Source organism: Meleagris gallopavo, chromosome 21, assembly GCF_905368555.1.
Source record: "Meleagris gallopavo chromosome 21, MGAL_WU_HG_1.1, whole genome shotgun sequence".
Classification (NCBI taxonomy): domain Eukaryota; kingdom Metazoa; phylum Chordata; class Aves; order Galliformes; family Phasianidae; genus Meleagris; species Meleagris gallopavo.
This window is the reverse complement of record NC_139424.1, coordinates 3,461,931-3,482,448: the sequence shown is the minus strand read 5'-3', so window position 1 is coordinate 3,482,448 and position 20,518 is coordinate 3,461,931. Positions and strand designations below refer to the sequence as shown.

The following is a 20,518-nucleotide window of genomic DNA, read 5'->3' as shown; positions in this document are numbered from 1 at the left end:
ACAGGGACTAGTTTTGAGAAGAGAACACTTGAAATATGAACAGCCCAATTCACACAAACCAGACGTGCTATATTTCAAAAGATAAAGCTACACATTTGATGCCTGTGCATAAGTATTTTAATTAAAGACTTGCCTGGACAATCAGGTTATATAAATTATCTGGAGGTATTTCACAACTCAGTTCATGATAGAAGAGGCAGGGATGAATACTGGAAAGCCACAAAGCACGCAAGCATTGGGAGGGAAAAAGTACAGAGACAGAGGTCAGGTTTTCAGTTTACCAACTCTATTGGCTTAGCTTTGCTATCATAAAAAAGCAGTCCCAGAGGGCCTTCCTCCTGCACACTGCTCGCTTTCTATGCAAGTGATGGCCTTGAGCTGTTATGTCAGCAGACCAATACATTGGACGTGTGGGCACATGAGGTTTCACATGGTTTGGAGCATTTATCAGCTTTCTATAGTCCATTTGGCAAACAAGAAAAATAACTTGAAAAAAAATTAAAAATTGATAAAAATATCTATAATCTCTTTAAACATACATTGCATGCAAGCAGCCAACAAATGATGTGGAGACAATAAAAGGAGCACTCAACGTTTAGTGTGATTTTTGTTCAGCTGACAAGGGAAAAACAGTGGTATGATAGAGCAAAAGAGGGATTCATTTCCTGAAAGGTCTTAAGGTGGCTTAGAAAGGTAAAAACTCATTGTTATATCTACAAGAGTAAAGTCCAGCCCTGTTGTAATGCCAGCTCAACTGTTCAGCATCACTCACAGTATCACAGAAGTCAGGACTGAGCTGAAAACAACAGTTATAATTTTGTTAGAGAGCATAAAAATCATGGAAAATTTTGAAATCCATATTCCTTGGATTTTGTGAGCGCACTTTTCATGTGGATACCAAGATGAGACCAAAGCAAAAACAGCTTTGCTCTACGTAAGGAAACCTTGTGGAACTCTAGTTATGAAATGCTCTTTTGAAGTTAGAAAGAAGTCAGTGATTAAGACTGTATAAACCCCAAAATAATTTGGATAAAACCCTTCCAGCTTCCTAAGGAAGACAGATTGTTTCATTCTGATCCAAGAAAGTAGTCAAGGAACCTTGGAAAAACCAGGAGAGATGGATAAGGCATAGTGACAGTAAGAGTTAAAGATCTCCATTGTAAGTTAAGCAGTAATTTTACTAAGCTTATTTTAAGATGGCTGTTACTGGGGAGTCAAACCAAACCTGAACCAAAATGAAAGCTGGAAGGACTGTGTTTATTTATAAGCTAGAAGCCAGTGTGTTTTTTTTTTTTCCTGAAGATTTCTTAAATTTGATCTGGAATAAATCAATCAGAGCTGAATTCAAAATGCAGTAGAAGCAGTAAACGTAATACACAGTGGTATTGTAACAGCACAAGAATTGATCTAGAAGTCATGGCTTTGGCAAAACTCACTGAACTTACAGGAGAATTTTGTTTGATTGAAGCACTTGTGTGAATAATATAAAGTAATACATGGGATAAACTAACCCAGATTGAAACATAATTCAGGGGATGGAAAATGCTGGTTGAAAAGATCAGTGAGACAATGACTGCATCCAGTGGAAGTACACCTGTTCTGAGCATCACTGTGTTATGAGAAGAAAAACTTATACTACTTTTGATGTCAGGCAGAAATTTTCCCAACTGGACGTGCAGTGAAGCTCTTATCTGCAGGTGAGCAGGGAGTTTGACACACACATCCTTGATGTATCAGACTCACCAAGAGCACAGTGAAGCAGGGATATGAACAGGTGTGATAAAGCCAGTGCTAAATATCAGGACTATTGCATTAACACCTGCCAGAGTGGAGACACAAATAGAAGAAGGCAGGAAGGACTGCAAAAGTTAACTAATTGCTCCTTTTCCCTGCTAGAAGGCAGGATCTGATGGCTCATGGCACAAATTTGTCTGCCTTGTTCTGAAACCTCCCATGGTTTTCTGACAGCATAGACCAGTGCTTCTCTCTTTGTACTGGTGGTTTTTCTCAACATCCAACCTCAGTCTGCTGTATTGCAATTTAAGCTTTTTAATGTCTTATTTTCTCCATTACGGACATAGAAAATGGTTCCATCTCTGACTTTTGATTCCTCAGAGTACTTTTCAAAATGTTTGAACACCTCTCCTTGTCTGGAAGCAAAACTATCCAAACTTCATAAGATTGTAGGTCATACGTTACACATTTCTGATCCTTTTTGTTATTCTCCTCTCAACTTTTTAGGTGCTCTACACCTACCTCGTATTATGGCTCCTCTAACCTGTACCTCCCTGTAATGTATTTTCTGCATAGCCCTGCTGAGAATTTAAGTTTTTGGTATTTATACATCATTGCTAATCCACATTTAACTTAGGATCCTTTATCTTTTTCTGCAGAACTGCTAACGTGACCTTTCCCCATCCTGTATCTGCTGGTTAAAATTATCCCTGCCAAAGCATAGTGCCCTGCAGTTGTTCTTAATTAATTTCACCTTTTTTTTTTAATCACATCATATCACCAATTTGTCAAGATCATTTGAAATTTTAATCCTGCCTTCCAGTGTTCTTGCATCCAGTCCCAGCTTTGCCTCATCTGCAGATTTAATAAGCATTTTTCCCTTTGCCATCACTGAGATCACTAAAGAAAACACTGGAAGGTTGGTCTTCATGTCTATATCCTCCAACTATGATCATTAGCTGTTTGTTAAGCATTATTCAGTCCCTGAGGGCTGCCTGCTTCCTTGATGCTGCACAGAACATAAAGACTGATCTTATAAACTCTCCAAGCCATGGGCTATCTTGAATTCCACAGCAACACAAAGTACTTTATAACATGCAGTGAAAGAAGCTATCAGATGCCAGGCTGCAGCTTTCAACTGAGTCACTAGCAGTAAGAAATCTCTATTCAGTGGTATCCATACATTTAGCTGATTTGGAAATCCATCCTGAGTCATAGATTCCCTCAGAATATTAGAGAAGTGGGGACTTTCATGACCAAAGAACGTTTCAGTTTTGGACTGTGGCCCTGAAATCCTACTGCTTCTCTCAGGCTCCCCATGGCCCAGGTTGTCTGACTCAATCTCCCCACCATTGATGGGAGTCTGAGTTCCTTCTCACGGTGTGCAAGTCATACAAGAGGGAATGGGCTCACCTCCTTCCTGACAAACAGAAAGGCAAATGAAAGAAGAAAATGTATCTAGAGAGAAGCACACGCTTCCCAGCTCCTGTATCCCACACAAGTTGTGCCCCAAACCCTGCTCTTGTGCATACAGGAGCCAAGAAACAGAAGAATAGGGGGGCAAGTGGGAAGCATGGAATGTCTTTCCTCCACAAATCAAATCCATCAGTATCTTCCAACCATATTTTTCCAGATTTTATTGTTTTGGGTTTTTTTTCCTAATCTCCTAGGAACTCCCTCTGTTGTCCACAACGATGAGGCCTGACAAGTTTGAATTTCTAGCTGGCTTTCACAGCCCCCTAGAAGTTGGCTAAGGTCCTTTGGAAGTTTGTAGGCTGCCAGTCAGAAATGGTTGTACTGCAGCCATTGAGCACTACCTGACAGCCATCTGTCCTCACACTGCAAAATTCTTGCCAGTCAACGCCTTGCTGCACTGTCTTTGCCCCTGTTGGACCTTACCTCCCAGGATGTAGGATCTTCTGTTTCCTCTGTGTTGCAGGTGTTTTCCAGAGCTTGCCCTGGCATGGATTTCAGCATCTCTGCATGTTACTGGTAAACAGTCAACCACAATACAACTACCACAACCATATTTTCCTTCCAGATCTGTCTTCACCTTATTCTGCTCTAAAGCTTCTGGCTTCAAGGGACCCCACCAATAGCTGACATTACATATTTCCTGAAGCATTCATGTGAGCCTCTCCCTTCTCTGTCCTCATTCTTTTCTCAAGATGCTATTTTTCAAATTAAGTTTCCTTGTTTTCACAGATTTTGTCTGTTTCAATGTGATTAAATCCCCTTCATTATTTTAAAATCACTGACTGAATCACAGAACTTTTTAAACAAAATAATACCAAAGCTCTTCAGTCTTGCTTTGTAACTCAGACCTGAAAGGCACAGTATTATTCTCATTCTCCATGCTTTATCCCCTTAATCATATCTTTCTTAGGTAGAGCAAGCAGTACTGAAAAGAGCACTCTGAAGCAGAATTCACCAGTGTTTTATGTAGTAACACCTCTTTTGATATATACCCTGATCTTACCATAATGCAACCCAACATCCTGTCCAGCGCTGGGGATCTTTTTCCTACAGCTGCGTGTTAGGCTGAGAGCTCTGGGGATTGTTTAAAGCGAATATTCTCCAGATTTATCCATTTACATTATGAACCTTTTGCTGCATTCATTCTGAGGTAAGTAAACCTCAGCACTGCTCAGTGGCATTGCCTTGCTCCTTAGCTGGCTCTCCTCCTCATCTCTCTTGAATCTGACAGATTTCTCTGTGGAAGCGATACAAATGTGACAAAGGTGCTAAAGAATCTGTGTGGGTATTGAAGGCTGAATTCACTGCAAGGCAGCTGGATCCAGATATTGCTCAGCTATGCATGTAGACACTAATGCTAGTTTTGGTGTTCACACTGGGTGTTGTTTCTAATGGACACCACATCTTGGTATTGACCTGCTATTCAGAAACCACCCCTCCTCCAAGGGCCACTGGGTGGTTTTGTCAAACAAGCTTTAGTCTGAGCACCTTACTGAGCAGGCTGCACACAGATTTCCCTCCCTTCCTCACTCACTTCCATTTCTAGACAATCCAAAATGGAACTTTTAAATTGTACTCCTCAAATATTCATCTCCTTTCATAGACAGCTTTTTCCACCACAGCTCTTAATCTCCCTGCTGTGTCCTCTGTCTAAGAGAGATCAAGCTCTCTACAGATACAAAACAAACCCCTAATTAATCCCCTGAGTTTACACAGGTTTATCACCCCTCAGGCCATCAGGTCCTACACAGGATGGATACATGGGCTGTAGGAGATTTGATTCAGATCCCTGGCCTGCAAGAGCTATTTAGGCAATCTCTCAGTGACACCCTTTACAACAAAGGGTTTGGTGCTTTTTTCCATTTTGTGGATACTGTTAGGATGATAGGAATGGATTAAAAAATAGCATGGTATAAATAGTAGAAATAATGAAATGAGAAGAAAAAGAAGAATGAAGGTGAGACTTTATCATCTAAAGTGATAAATTGTTCTTTTCTTGGCAGAAAGAAAATGATAAAGTCTGTTAAATGGCACAAAATATTTAAGCTGACTGTTGCCCAAAAAAAAGAAATAAAATCTTTTGATCAGACTAAGGAGATTTTTGGTATGCAATGAAATGGTAGGACAGGACTATCAGCCTCACCATGTGCCTGGAAAGAAGTGACTCAGAGTAAATATTTTTTGGCTCAATTCACATCTTGAATTTAAGAGATTGTTGTGAAAAAGCCAGTGCAGTGCCCCAGCTGTAGGGCGATGCACTATTTTGCATTGAAAACAGGTGTTCAGCTGGCTGGCTTTCGAGCAGAGCACAGTAGATTTGTCCCAGATTTTCCATACATGATCTCTAGGTAATACTTGCCCTTTTTTAGAAGTTTCAAGAAAATTAGATAATTATTTTCCATGTTCAGAGGCTTCCTGAGCTGACTGACAGTATGTTTGAAGAGCTGAGCTGTAGGTTGGGTGGAAAGGAGGCTGGCCAGCTTACAGGGGAGTTGAGTGGACTTTGGAAAAGGCAATGCTGCAGTTCTGGAACATCTCTGAGAACAACCAGAGCTTGCAACACATACCTAGGCACGCTGCTGTTACACTGGTGATCTGCTGAGGTGCAGTCTCTGGCTGGGGAAGAAGAGAGCAACCAGCCTTGATAACCCAGCCATCCATTTCCTTACTATTGGAGCTGTGTTATTTAAAGAACTACATTAACTGGAACCCTCCACTGTGTTTATTCATTGTAAATGGCTTTGAGATACAGTTTCTTTGAAAGATCCGGTATAATCAATCTCCATTGTTCTGTATATATTTGCAGAAGATATCAGCTTTGTTAAAATATGGCATGCTATTAATAGCAGTAAATACACAGTGCTAAGCCTTAAAATGTAATGCAATTAAATAAGAAATATGAACCTAAGGAGGTTAAGTGCAGTCTACCAGTGACATTTACATTTGATTCGAATTAAAAAACACACAGAAATGAAGGGCCTCCATATATACTTGGATAACAGGAAATCCCCTGGATGTAAAAAGAGTGAATTTAAGAATGGAGAATATAAAGGTCTAGTTCAAATTAAAGATTTTATGACTGAGTAGTCCATTAAATCTTTGAACACTTACAGTAAAGCGCCTGGAATGCTTCCAGTCCAATTCTTTATACTCTCACAAGTGACAGATTATACTTCTGAACTTATACAGCAAAAGAAAGAAAGAGTGATTGTATTAATCCATCTAAATCTGGAGCTTGCTAATTAAAATGAAAACTATAAAAATCTGTTCCTAGGTGAAGCCCAGTATTTTTACAACTCAAGACAACATCACTACCCAAGCCAAAAGAAGAATATTTAAGTTTTCAAATTATTGAAGAACAATAAAACAATGAACTACTTAATACTACACGATCAATAATCTCTACTAAATAGGAACACTTTGATAGCACTCAGTATTTATCTTCCTATGCTTCCAAAACATTCCCCACAGTGTTTAAAATACACAGTACAACATGCTTCTTCTAGTTCCACTCCCACTTGCAGAAATGCAGAGATATTCATTTGTAGCACCACCACACTGGCAGGCCATGATCATATCAGAGTGCCAGTCTTACACGAGTATTTATAACCACAACATATTAGGGAGGACCTCTCAAATGAAGAGACTGCAAGTGAGCCAAGCGTAGGAAACTAATATACTTACTATCTTTCCCAGGTTTCAAAGGGAATTGAGGCATAAATTATCAAGACTATAGACTTTTTACATTGAAGGTGTAGGATTAAGCACTCATCACTGCACTAAGCAAAGCTGCAAGGACTGGAGATCTTGTTCCAGACTCCTCAAAACATACTAATTACTGGTATAAATTTGTTCTCCCTACTGGCAAGCTGCCAAGGGTTAATTGAGTCTGCAATGAAAACGAATGTGAGACATTGGAAAAGACAGCTGATTTGACCCAGGATGTTAGCAGAAACATAATGCCTGAAAGGACTGCGGGGTTAAGAAACTCCTGGCTTTGGCCATCATCTCCAAAGCAACACATGAGTCAAACAGAGAAAAAAAATGAGAGAAAACAAAACCTTCCTGTCAGTAGGATGTCCTCTCATTTAGGACCACAAGGCAGTCCCTCCAAGGCAATACGTGCTTTTTTGGCTTGCTTTCTACGAAGGCATTAAGGAGCTGTCCTTGGGTGAATAAATAGATCAGACTGTTAATAAATGCAGGCTTTTTCCAGGCCAACAGGGGTGGCAAACACATCTGTCAATGAGAAACAAAATTTACTTTGAAATTTTGCATTCAAAACAAAAAGCATACGGGTCTAATAGAAAAGGTTGCATGAGCTCTTTTGAATCACAGTTATCCCTTGTTTGTCTTGTTTTAGTCATCCAGTACTCTTTACCACCTATGAAACTTATTTTTACCACCCAGGCACTGAGGTTTTTTTATCCAGTTCAATAAAGCTGCTATGCCCTCTTCTACCAGCACATCCCTACACATTATTCCTCATTCCTCACCACCAGGCAACGTTTCTCTTTCACTATTCTCACCAACAGATATTAAGAACACCAAATTTAAGAGGACTGATTAATGAAGTAATTATATGCCTGCTTCAATGCAGCAATATCTACAGTGGCTGGAAGAAATAACCCCACTTTTTCCCACTTAGCCACATCCCCACAGGTCCTTCTTACCTTCTCTCTGTTAGCAACAGGTTTTTGTGCAGCATAGCAAGCAGGAACAGGTGGTTGGTCCAAGTGAAAACTATTCTCTCTCTTCTTTTCAGAGGGGTCATACCAGTTTTCAGCTGAAAACGGTTCCCTGGTAATTGGACAGGCCTAAATTGAAAGCTGGGGATAGGCATGGAGGCAATGCTGCTACTTTGAGCAGGCAGTGATGCAAGCTTGTCCCAGAGGAAAAAGAATGCATCCACAGCACAAATTAAGAGCCCAGACTGTCATCAGACAATGAAGATTCTCCTGAATAAATGCTTCTCCCAAAGGGTAATTCAGAATATCTAAACCAGAGGCCTAAGATTAGACAGCATGAATATGACAAAACTGTAATTCCCACAGAGTTGAAGCTCTATTTATGAATGCTTTAGCTGAAATACTTTTGCTTAATTTTTTTTTTCCCCAAGGAAAAATTAAAGCTTTCTTCTGCCATGGGAGAGAAGACCCTCTGAAGGGCTTCCCTGCTAACGCAGTGAACATCTGTGGGTTCTTTCCTCTCAAACACTATTTTTCTAGGGGATCCCCCTCTGATAAATTAGCAGTCCCAGTAGATCGTGGCAAACAATCCTGCGTAACACATCTTTAGAAATAGTACTGTTTGGAACAGACCAGTTTGTTCTGCCTCAACTCAGGCAAGTTAACACCACATTATCAAATGTACCAAGGTCACTAAGCTCCATCGGATCTGCTTGATCCTTCCCATACCAAAAAGAAAAAAAAAGAAGAAAAAGAAAAAAAAATATTGGATTCTATGTAGAAATCTGAGTGCTCCAAGCTGGAAGCAGTAGAACCGGCCACTCACAGCCCACCCACCTACAGATCAAGATGGACTGGAACAACCTCCTCCATGAGCCAGGAAAGCGATGGGGGCTGGGAGGTGGGAGGAAGAGTTTCATATTTCATCTACCACTTTTAATAGAAAACAGAACATGGTGGAGGGTTGAAAGGAAAATGACAAATCCCTGGAGATGCTAAGTGTTGGCCTCTCAAGTCAAAACTGTCAATCACACCACATCCCCTCCAACTCATACCTCTTGAAGGGAGGGAACAAAAGAAGACAACGGACTGGCACATTTAGCCACTAGGTGTTACTGTTGCTCCACAGACTGCGATCAGAGAAACTCAGAATAACAAAAACAATATCTATCAGAGGCATCATATACAGTTTTAGCTTAACATTTAAAACCAGCAGTTAAATCTTCTCTCTAGCTTAATGTACTGTGAATCAGAAAATTAGAGCATTGTGATGTGATGCCCATGATGACAAACCTGGGTGCAAGAACTGCACAGAAATTTAGAGGCATTTTAACTAACTGCCACCTCTGCTCTCAGCTAGGTAAGTTAGGTAAGCTAGGTAAGCCAGGCAAGTCACTGACATCTTCTCTGCCTTTATTTCTCCGTGTATGACACAGAAATAAAGATCCTCATCTTCTTTGGAGAATACTTTGAGACCACAGATAATCCTATTAATGTAGACCATGATGATCTGTTGGTATGAACAAAGCAGTTGGTTTTGCATGAGCTTTTCCAAGTGCTTCCAGAACAGATTTTCTGAGGAGAGAGACTGAAGTGAGTGCTCATACCCCCTTAGGAGCCACCTGTAAGTGAAACACTCTCAATAAAGAGCAGCAATCCTCTGCACCCTTTGTCAATATACCTTAAGGTCCTATTTCCACTTGGTCCTTTTTCCTAGCTCTACCAAAGCCTCATCCAGAGAGCAGCCACACTTTATCAACTCTTCTGCCTCAACTCTGCCTACCTCAGCCTACCTGCTCAATCAACATCAGATAGATACTGCTTCCCTGAGCTTCTTCAGTAGCAAGCTTGCAGCTCACAACAGTACTGATATTCTCCTTATTTAATAAATGTCTTCAGCACACACACACACACAAAGTGTTTCTTCCTTTCAATTTTTGCATTCTATGCCTTGCTCCCCAACTGATCAGGATCAATAAATGGGATATAACATGAGTCTCTGCATCTATTCGAAGGCTGTTTCTGTACATACACACTGACTGTCACACTATGCACAATAAACATGCAGAAGCTAAGGAAAGATTTTTTTGGGGCTGCTTTCACACAAGAATTTTATATGGCACATTCAACAAAATATAACAAACTCAAAATACTTGTTCTCCAAAAGACTGAATGATTTCCAAGAGCTTAAGTATTATCTGAATGACTGGCACTGCATTTTACTGCTGCTTCCAGTAAAACCTGTGGGCCTCTGACTTGGAGCCTCTTATCTGCAATTCAAACAGCAAGCACATGTCATGATAGAGCAATCACTGCATCTGTGAATTCTCACAGACATTTCTAGAGTGAAGAATAATTCTACTGAAATATTATTAATAGCCTGCAATTGTTTTTAAAGGAAGAAGGAGGATCTTTCCACACAGAATCGTCTGGAGATCATTTTTGCTTGCTACCAAGATGTTCTGGTGAAAAGACAGCCATCTCATAAATGCAAGACTTACAGACTATTATCAGTACAGTCTGGAAGCAGTTCACTTACAGATGGAGTTTCCTCTTTCCTGCAGTCTAACAAAGAATTTTAAGTAAGTAAAACAAAATGGCCTTGCTGATTTGTACATATGTAGCCTCAGCAACCAACATATCAGTAACTAACATAACCCGAACTCCTAAGGCAGACGCTGATTGTAACAGCGACTGTATTTAACTTAAACGCTTTGAAAATGTCACTCTAAGTGGACAGGCAGCTTAACTCCCACTTTCTGATGTGACTTAAAGCCCTAAAGCACACGGATAGATGTGAAAATTGCAGCTGTAGTCAGCTGTGCTCTCCTTACTCTTCAGTGGCCGATACAAACATGAGGATGCTACATTATGCTTCATCTAAAAATTAATCCCAATTGCTTTCTGGGCAGCTGCACAAGCAGCCAGCTTTACCCATTCTCACTCTTAGTCCATTATTTCCTTCTACTTTGCTGTCCACAATCCCTTTATACCACATTTTTCTCCACGTACTTGTGGATGTACCAGCTAATAGGAGAGACGCTGTCCTCATTGCTTCTCTCTGGATCACCCATCAAAGTTATAGGGTCTGAAAGGTGAGAAACATCACAGCAGAAAGCATTAACAACAAGCTGTCCACGCATCGTGAGTTCACCCTGACTCACACATGTTCTTTCACAAACTTAAAACATACGTGACAGAATGAGCTCAGAGCCATCTCAGTGCGAGCAGAGCAGTCCTGGCTCACATTTATTAGCAGAACCCGTAGTAAACATTTATGTTACGGGAGCATTTAAAAGCCCTGTTTGAAAGCTCGTCTGAAAGCACGTTTGTACCCGGGCACCAAACAGCCCCTGAGCAGCACAGCTGTCTGCCAGATGGCGTGTTTTGTTTTATTTAGCTGCCACTCGAGGAATACTCCTGCTTACCCTAACAAACTTGCCGTGCTGTCCATGCAGGGACAATCTGCCGTCAAAACGGCAGCAGAACCGCAGGCAGGGACCGCATCACCTCACAGAGCAGAAGGACACCGCAGCGCGGAGCGCTGTGCCCGTTTCGCCGTGTTTGTGTCGGTTACACGACTTCTGAGGGAACCCCGCAGCCAGCCCCGTCCCACGGACACCACAGCTGTTAACCACGGCGCGACAGCCCCGAGCCGCCACGGGACGCCCGCGCACTCCTCCCACAGCCACTGCGCCCACCGCCAAGCAGTGGGAACGCGGAACTGTCCGCAGCGTTCCCGGTGGCCCTACTTTATGCGCCGCCCTTCCACCACGTGACGACGGCACAGCCAATCGTAGCACGCCTCCCGCCCCCCGCTTACCCTCCCGCTCCCCACGCGGCCGCGTTGCTAGGCGACGGACGGGGGGCCGCCATGTTGAAGGCGAAGGTGTTGCTGGTGGGACCCCGCGAGGTGAGGGAGCCTCGGCGAGCTTCGGGGTTGTACGTAACCCTTGGGCATCCTCCCCGGGGCTCGGGACTGCCCCTTGAGGGCCGCAGTTCCCAAGCGGGGCCTGGGAGGCACGGAGATGTGGAGGCTGCGGCCGTGCAGCGAGGGGGTGGAGGAGGCGGGCAGGCCTGCGTGCGGTTACCTTGAGGGAGGGCAGGGTGCTGGGAGCAGCCCGTGTTCTTCTGTCCGTTGTGGCTTTGGCGTGTTGAATTGATACGGTTATCTTTTGTTTTCTCGCGCGTACCAGTCTGGAAAATCCGTGTTGGCAAACTTTGTTTCGGAGAGCATAGAGGGGATTGGCAGCTATGTCCCAACACAAGGAGTGAGGTGAGCACAGCAGTGCGGACTGAAGCAACCCACAAGTCTGAGGTGGTGGATGACAAGGTGGTGGATGACACCTGCTTGTGTTCACAGGATCCTGGAGTATGAGAAGCCGAACTTAAACGGAAACAGCAAGGGAGCTGGGTGTCGATTTGAGCTGTGGGACTGCAGCGGTGATCAGAAGTAAGCTGGCATTGCTGTTACTTCTTCCAGGTTATTCAGTTTGTACTAATCCTGTTTACACAACATTCTCATGGGTAAGACCTTGAAACCTGTGATCTGTTGGAGATGAGGAATATTACCACCTCTTCACGCCAGTGTAAATTTGTATTGCTTTCTGTTGTAAAGCATTTAATGCTGGGTAATATTCTCTGTGATCTCAGCTGACACCGTTAGTTTTGGCTATGGGCTGAGCATAACAGTAAAATCTGTGGCTCTCAGAATGAAGTTAGAGGCAAAGTAGAGGCCCTGCCTTTTTCTGTTTGAAATTATTATGTGAATGGATTTCAAATAATGTATTTATATGATTGAGCCTTAATTTCCCAGGATTACAGAACTGGACAGATTAGTTTTTAGGAATAAGAAAGAAAGTATATTTGGAGTATCATAGATCACTGCAAGAGTACTAACATTATATTCAAGAAAAACTACTGAAATCATAAAGTCATAGAATTGTATGTGTTGGAAGGGACATTTAAGGGCCATCTGGTCAGCACCCTGCAGTGAACAGGGACATTCACAGCTCCATCAGGTGCTCAGAACCCCATCCAGCCTGACCTTGAGTGTCTTCAGAGGTGGAGCATCCACCAAGATACATTGTTGAGGAGGGGAGAAGAAAACTCTGAGAAGTTTGAGTGCATATTTCCATTTCCCTGCTATCAGTCTTACCATTTTCCATGCACCTCTTTTTCAAGGTTTGAAACATGCTGGCCAGCTCTTATGAAGGATTCTCACGGCGTAATAATAATCTTCAATCCTGAGCTGCCCAGTCACCTGAAAGAAATCGAAATGTGGTACTCCTGTTTCGTGCAACAGCAGCCACTGCTTGACAGCCAGTGTCTCCTTGTTGCACATCACAAGCCAGGCAGTGCAGAGGACACAGAAAATCTGTCCTTAGGTAAGAATATAGAATATGTTGGTCAGAGTTTTTTTGTTGATCTCTTAATCTTTGAAATTGGCCATACCTTGCGGCTTTCATTTTTCATGAAAATCTAAGAATATTAGAATGCTTTGCAAAACAAAATTACTGAATTTCAAAAGTCACCTAGAAGGTAAACAATGTCCCTGTTTCCCGAAAGTGAAAATAAAGATTAGAAACATTTGAGTGACATCTCTAAGGCCATGCAGTGAGTGTGCAACTGAGCCAGGCATTAAAACTGATGACTGCAACCAGAAATGATCATCACTACAGTTTATCTTACGCAGAGTTTTACCTTCTGCTTACTGACATTTTTGAAGCCACTTAAACCTGCATTTTAGTGATCAGCAGACTAGGAGCCCTTTGTACTACAAGGTTAATGATCTTCCTCTTAAAATTATTATAGCTGTGTTATTGTATGCAGCACAATTATTCGTGGCTGCTTTTACAAGTGGAAACATGCATTGCCTCTGGACAACCTATTCTGGTTTTCAAACAAGTACTTATTATAAGCATTAATATATTAATACATACTTAACATAATAACACCGTTCTGTAATTTTAAAATAATTCAAAAATTTTATCAATTCAGTAGTAAAATGCAATTCAGTGCTGAATTATTCAGTTACGCCTAATTGACTGTGAGACTCTAAGCCTTAATTATAACATTTGAGGAATTTAAACTAGCAGCAAGTTCTTCTTGTTTGCAGTGCCAACAAGCTATGCTGCATTTCTTTTTCACATTCTATGTCATTTGAGGTATGAGACATCAGATACTTCTGAATTCCAACTGATGTCTTCACCAAGATCTGTCCCATGACATTGATCATGAGTGCTGCTTTTCTAAAGGCATATGCCTAATTAATTTTTTCTTACATTCAAAGCTTACCCATTGAACAAGCTGAAACTAATACATTCCAACTTAGAAGATGATCCTGAAGATGTTCGGATGGAATTTATGAAATACTTCAGAAGCATTATCAATGTAATAAATGAGAACAGAGAGAAGGAAGAAATGTCAATTATTTCGTAACATTAAAAGAAAGTAAAGAGAAAGGATTGGTTTAACTTTGTAAGCCGTGCTAGCAACATCCTTTGCAAGAAGAATTTGCCAGACTATAAATGCTTCAAAGAAAATAATGCACGATTTGTAACTTAACCAGAAGAGGCAACTGCTGACATCAGATAAACTGTGGTGCCAAAGAGGTGGCTGCACATCCAAGAATTTGGGTAACTTTTGGTATGTTCAGTTTCATTTGTTGTCAGATGTACAGGAAGGTATTGTTTAGTGTATTAATGTGGACTAAAAGATAAAGATATTGTCTCCTCACTCAAGAATCCCTTTTTGTACAGGTGCTAATAGAAAGCATGACAGAACTAAGGTTTGTGGAGTTCTGTTGAAGCATCATAAAGTGCTCATGTTAGCTGTGTTCCTGGAGGAGTTATGCTTTTGGAAGTCAGTTGAAATTTGATGGGAGTGGAGATCTGAGAAGCAGTTGTCGGTATGGACCAAACATGTGCACATGTTGTCATGTTTTAATATAAGAAATTCTCCTTTCTGTCCAGCATCCGAAGAGAGCACATTTCATAGCGATTGCTCTGGCAAGTCAAAGTTGCAGCCTTTCTCATGACAGCTTTCCCTCTACTACAACAAACTCATCCTCTTTGGAGACAAGGTATGGGTTACTCTGAGAGAGAAGGAATCAAAATCTCAGTGCAGTGCAATTACTTTGGCCTATTCTTGGAGCTCCAATAAGCAGAAAAATAAGTGCTGCATTCTCCAGAGGAGGAAAAGCTGCTTCAAACTTGGATTATTGTTCCCTGTTGTACTGAAATAAGTGGTTTCATAGATGATTTACTTTCTGTTTTGTTTGGTTTGCATTCATCCCTGTTCTTAATGTGTTCTGCTGTGGAAGGCATTTTTTGTAATGTAATACTAAGGCAATAAAATTGTTTTTATAATAAAATTGCATCCTTTTTGCCCTCAAAGGGAAAGTGAATTATGTTTTTGTGGATGTCTTATCAACTTCCTTAATTATTAGTGAGGAAAGCTGTGATAAATTTGTAGTACATTTCACACTAACTAGATCCTACAAGAGGAGTTTGCAAAAACTTGCTGTGGACCCAAATAGCCAAAGAAATGATGAATGAAGACCAGAAGAATATATCTATACTGACACTTTTTTTTTTTTTAAACCAGTGGAGAATTTAAAGTAGAGAGGACCTGGGAGGAGTAACTGCAGAAATCCTTCAGCAGCTTCCCATCTTATCCTGTTTTGCAGCTTGCTTTGTGAAGTGTTACATCAGTGGCTTATGAGAACCACATCTGACTCACAGCACTAAATTTTGCAGATTATTTCATTGCATGTTCCATGCCACACAGCTATATTTGAGCTGCAGCTGTTTTACAAGTATTATTGTTAAAACAGCCTCATCCTCTAATATTGTATTTTAGTTAACATCCTTTATAGAAAGTATATTAAAAAAAAAAAGAACCACTTAATGTATTTTAGTTCAAGATGACAGACGCGAGTGCTTTGGGTTTTTCAGTGACCTAGGTTAATCAGTCTGCTATTTTATTTTCAAAGTTCTTCCTTTCCTGAATAATTAGTTCTGTTCTTCTACAAACATTCTCCATTTTCCAAGGTGGCAAGAAGAGATGTCTCCAAAATCTCTGTTATTTACACATCTTTCTCCTGGCTTTCTAACAGCATGAGATAAGGAAACTTCAGTGAGCAGTCAGGGTGTGGAGCCCTGTCACAAACATATTAGCAGTAGCTCGTGTCTTTTCCTGGCTTCCTCAAAATGCCCAAAACTCCTTAAGGCAAATAAATAAGTAAATAAGCAGCATTCCCCTTTTTTGTGAATTCAGTCCACATCAGTAGTCTAACAATGATTGACTGGCAGCTCAAAATCAATGAACATGTAGGTAGAGCCTGAAAGCCTCTGTCCCAGCTGTATGTGGTACTTCCCCAGCTATTTTTTGCTCATTACTAAGCTCTTTTTATTTAAAACAAAGGTATGTGAGACAAAGCTTTAAAAGATCTTTTAAACAGTTTTAAAACTAACACAACAAAACATACTGAGCTAGGCTTTACTTCAGAGAATTACAATTCCAAATTGGTTGGTACCAAGCGTGTGGTGTGTGAAGCTGGTATCAGTAACCCACATCATTCTTTTCTTTTTTGCTTTCTGTGCTCACAGAATTTGCTGCCCCAGCTTCTTTTCATTGTCTGCTGGCTCTTGTTCTGCCATTAATGCTAAAAGCTCCACTTGATTCTGAGAAGAAACAGAGAGGTACTGAAAGGAAACATCAGTGAGAGTAAAGGTACCGTGAAAGAAAAAAAGTAAAATAAACAGTAAGAGATGAAAAGAAAAGGTTGGAAGGAAATAGAGGGAGGCTGGCATTTCAACATCTACATTTTATTTCTATTACTTTTGAAACAACCAGGCTTTATATGTTTGCAATCACTGTCATAGGGTGGTCTATTGGAGACAGTTATTGGAAAATTCAGTCTAGGTAGAGAACAAGTTTTTTACACGTTGCCTTCGATTGTTTTTCCTTGTTGCCAGCTGTGTAGCAGTGGAGCCAATTTTAAAATATACTGTCTTAATAAACTCAGTGTCTCCCAGCGTATGTATTTTGATGTGCACTGCTAAAGGCTGCTATGAAACCCAGCAGATGAAATTGTACTTGAAATGCAAACCAGTGCTTGCATTATGTCAGAGTTGAAAAGTCAGTGATGAACTCTCCTATCCTTTGCCTTGCCATATCAAATGTTAGCCATGATCTTCATCAAACCATTTAGGTTGGAAAAGATGTTCAAGATCACTGGGACCAACCATCAATCTGACCTGCCGAGTCCTGTCACGGGCCATGTCCCTCAATGCCACACCCACACATTCTCTGAATATTCCAGACCTGGGTATTCCACCATTTCCTTGGACAACCTGTTCTGATGCTTGACTACACTCTCCTTAAGAAATATTGCCATTATAGCCAATCTAAACCTCCCCTCATGCAACTTGAGAACATTTTGTCATTTCCTATCACTTGTTGCTCCTGAGAAAAGAGACTGACACCTTCCTCACAGCAACCTTCTATCAGATAGTTGTAGAAAGCAACTCCTCAGCATCCTCTTCTACAAACTCAACCTGGTTTCCTCAGCCACTCGCTCATATTTGTTGTTTTTTGTTCCTTCACCAGCTTTGTTGCTCTCTGCACAAGTTTGAGAAACTCAGTACCCTTCTCGTACTTGGGCCCAAATCTGAATGTAGTTTAAATACTACAGGTGTGGTCTCACCTGTGCTAGTATAAGGGAACAATCATTTTCCTGGTCCTGCTGGCCACGCTATTTCTCATGCAGGACAGTATGCCATCATCCTTCCACAGCTGGCTCATGTGCAGCCAGATGCCATCCAGCATCCCCAGGTCCTTTTCTGCTAGGCAAATTTCCAGCCACTATTTCCCAAGCCTATACCACTGCACTGAGTTGTTATGACTCTACTTTAAGCTCAAGAAAAAAGTGTAAATTACAAATACCTATATATTCTGCATTAGAGGAGAAAAATAATTTTAGACAGAACAAATGGCAGCTCCCTAGATTTGACTTTATATCATCCAGAAAGGCCATAATATTTAATAATGTGGATAATCATTCATAAAATCTGTCCAAGAGATAAATTTCTGCTGTTGCTGAAGAATAGAACAAATGAGTAGGCTAAAATTAATCCTCAGTATTGCAGCAGCTTCTGAGAAAGAACTTATCCGGAAGTATCATGTGTTAACGATTTATGAAAGAGGTCTACAGAGACACCTAGTTAGAAGAAGGGTAAGAGAATGCCAGGTGCTGGACAAACACACGTTACATCTCTACCTCTGTGTTTTGCAGCCTGGCCTTCCACTGATACCAGTAAATCTGCAGAGCTTCAAACAGTTCCACAGCACAGTATTATCCAGACTGGGGTGTGCAGCCTTATTTGTTTGCCTGAAGCTATGTGGTTAATAAATGACTCTTCTATGGCTTTGTCCACATTTCTGCTTGTAGAGCAAAGAATTACCCAGGCAAGCACAAAGGAAACCATGAACATGAGGTAATCAGCCACAAGTTATGCAGAAGTCAGTTAGCCGTCAAGCCACAGCTGTAGCGAGTAGTAGGAGTAACTTAAGAGCAGAAGGTAAAGGCAAATTTAAACAAAAGTGCTGCATCTTAACTCTTCCACACTGACACCTTACCACCATGTCTTTAGATTTGGAAAAGCTTTTAGGATAACCTTTCCAAGAAGTAGAAGAGAAAGAAGAGAACCAATGTAGTCTGTCAGTTCTTCCAAGCAAATGCAGCCTTCTCCAGCTGACCTCAGTCTCTTAGCATGAACAGTTTGTGTCCTCTTTCCATTCTGCCAGCAGCTGTGCACATTCAAACCCTTACTTTGTATGAATCATGCACGAGTGGAAGCCTCTGAGTTTTATGTCCCTTTGAGTGGTTCTTTGCCTACATTGGAACAAAATGTCTATTTATTACTGCAGCTTTTCAGGGATCACCTGCATTGAGGTGGTCTGGGCAACCATGGGTGGAATCAAGTCACAGGACTGTTGGTTTTTTTCCTAAGCTATTAATTAACAGAACATTTTTAATATTAATCCATTCAGACACATATAGCCTTCACAGTGCAGTATCCAAAGACACCAAGGATATGACAACATATTGCAGTAAGGAAACAACCTGTCACTTACACGGGTTATTCAGACACAATATTTTGTCACTTGGCACTAAGTATTGATAATGCGGGCAGCTTACATCACTATATTTGCAATGTAAATAAATGAATTTCAAGGTTCTACTGCTGTCTAAGAAGGTTTACACCTAGAGGTGGACTCTTGTGAAGTTCATCTCCCTTGAAAGTAGCTGTATATCATTGCTTTGGACAAAAAGTCAGCATGGAAATTTGATAGGAAGCAGTTAGACACAGAAGAATTCTGCAGGACATTAAAAGCAAAATTTTAGGACTGTGGAGGCAAATTTAGAAGGTTGAAGGCTGTGGCTATCTTGCAGACTGGTGATTTAAGATATTTAAGGTCTTCACTCATAAAATAGAGTTGGCTCAGGTTACCTCTTACAAGCTGTTCTCTACACACACAGAATATTATGAGGCTCAAAACTACTATGACAATGAAAGCAGTTACAGACGCTGCAATCCAGATGTGCAGCTTCCAGGATAAATATCATACTTGTTTATAACCAGACTTTGGGAGTAGCAGCAAAGCTGAATGAAACACATTTGGACCTTACAAAAAAAAAAAAAAAAAAAAAAAAGCCCCAAAGCTTTCCTTTCAGGCTTTATATTTTGAAGGCAAGGCCTCTTGTCTCAGTTGTTCTCAGCAGCATTGTTCTAATGGACACAATAGACATAAAGAACCCTATGTTCTTATTTTTATTACTGAACTGCCAAGTGACTATGAGGAAGTCACACAGAGTAGCACATTCAAGAGCGCCTACCCATACTGTGTTTTTGTATGCTCAACTTAAACTGTGAAGGGAGTTGATGTGCAGATGCTTGAGGAAGCAACTTTAGGAGGCACCCAGGACCTGTTAAAATTTGATCTTAAAACTACTCAGCTCCTCATCTGAAGTACCTTGCTTTGGAAGTCACTTGTGAGTATTTCCTCTATCACTTCTCTGGAAGTCATCACTGCTAAAATACTTCACTGGTACAGCAAAGAGCCCTCAAAAGATCAGTTTACTTTTTTTGAGAATTTGCCTCTCTTGAGATGCCAGAAAAGCACTCTAAGACTCAGAATAGCTTTAATCAGCACTCCTCATGCACTCAGACACTACTGCACTTGTGAATAAAAGATCCCATATGCTAATACCCCAAGCAGTTCAGGGGGCTAAAACATGTGTGAAGCAGGCCAATTGTGGGGTCAGCTTTATATTTTTGCGTTGAGCCAGCTGATGCTTTTTACTTAGGGCAAACTTCCCCCTTGAGTGACCAGGTTTGAATAACTAGATACTTCTTGAAGGTGCCTGTTTAGAATACACTGAGAATTCATTCTCAGAAAATCAGCCCTCTTCAAAAACAACAGTATTTGGATTTTTTTACCACTTCTTTTAATTACCAGTCTGATGGAAGAGGTATACTGCATGGGTGTTCAATCCTTTGGCTTGCCTAGGCTGTGCTGAGTGAACAGGAATTGTCTTGGGCCACATATAT

At 41.0% G+C, this 20,518-nt stretch overlaps 2 protein-coding genes across 5 annotated transcripts in view; one reads left to right on the top strand and one right to left on the bottom strand.

Annotated features, from left to right (window-relative positions):
- Positions 1-11,707, bottom strand: part of COL26A1 (collagen type XXVI alpha 1 chain) — a 172,229-nt gene extending 160,522 nt beyond the window's left edge. For both annotated transcript variants that reach the window (XM_085240760.1, XM_085240761.1), the window contains exon 1: positions 11,327-11,707. In XM_085240760.1, the coding sequence (XP_085096886.1) occupies positions 11,327-11,352 (26 nt within the window). In that variant the 5' untranslated portion in view covers positions 11,353-11,707. The remainder of the gene's footprint in view (positions 1-11,326) is intronic.
- Positions 11,683-15,273, top strand: IFT22 (intraflagellar transport 22). 3 transcript variants are annotated; one of them, XR_795677.4, is made up of 6 exons: positions 11,686-11,811; positions 12,095-12,174; positions 12,262-12,351; positions 13,083-13,285; positions 14,191-14,546; positions 14,873-15,273. XR_795677.4 is itself a non-coding variant. In XM_019621913.3 (5 exons), exons 1-5 carry the CDS (start codon positions 11,773-11,775, stop codon positions 14,935-14,937), a joined length of 477 nt encoding a protein of 158 aa, XP_019477458.1. In that variant the 5' UTR covers positions 11,683-11,772; the 3' UTR covers positions 14,938-15,273. The 3 variants fall into 3 exon arrangements, 2 of the variants coding, with proteins under 2 accessions (XP_019477458.1, XP_010720099.1); XM_019621913.3 differs by lacking the exon at positions 14,191-14,546 and having other exon boundaries at positions 11,683-11,811; XM_010721797.4 differs by having other exon boundaries at positions 14,191-15,273.
- Positions 15,274-20,518: the final 5,245 nt, after the last annotated feature.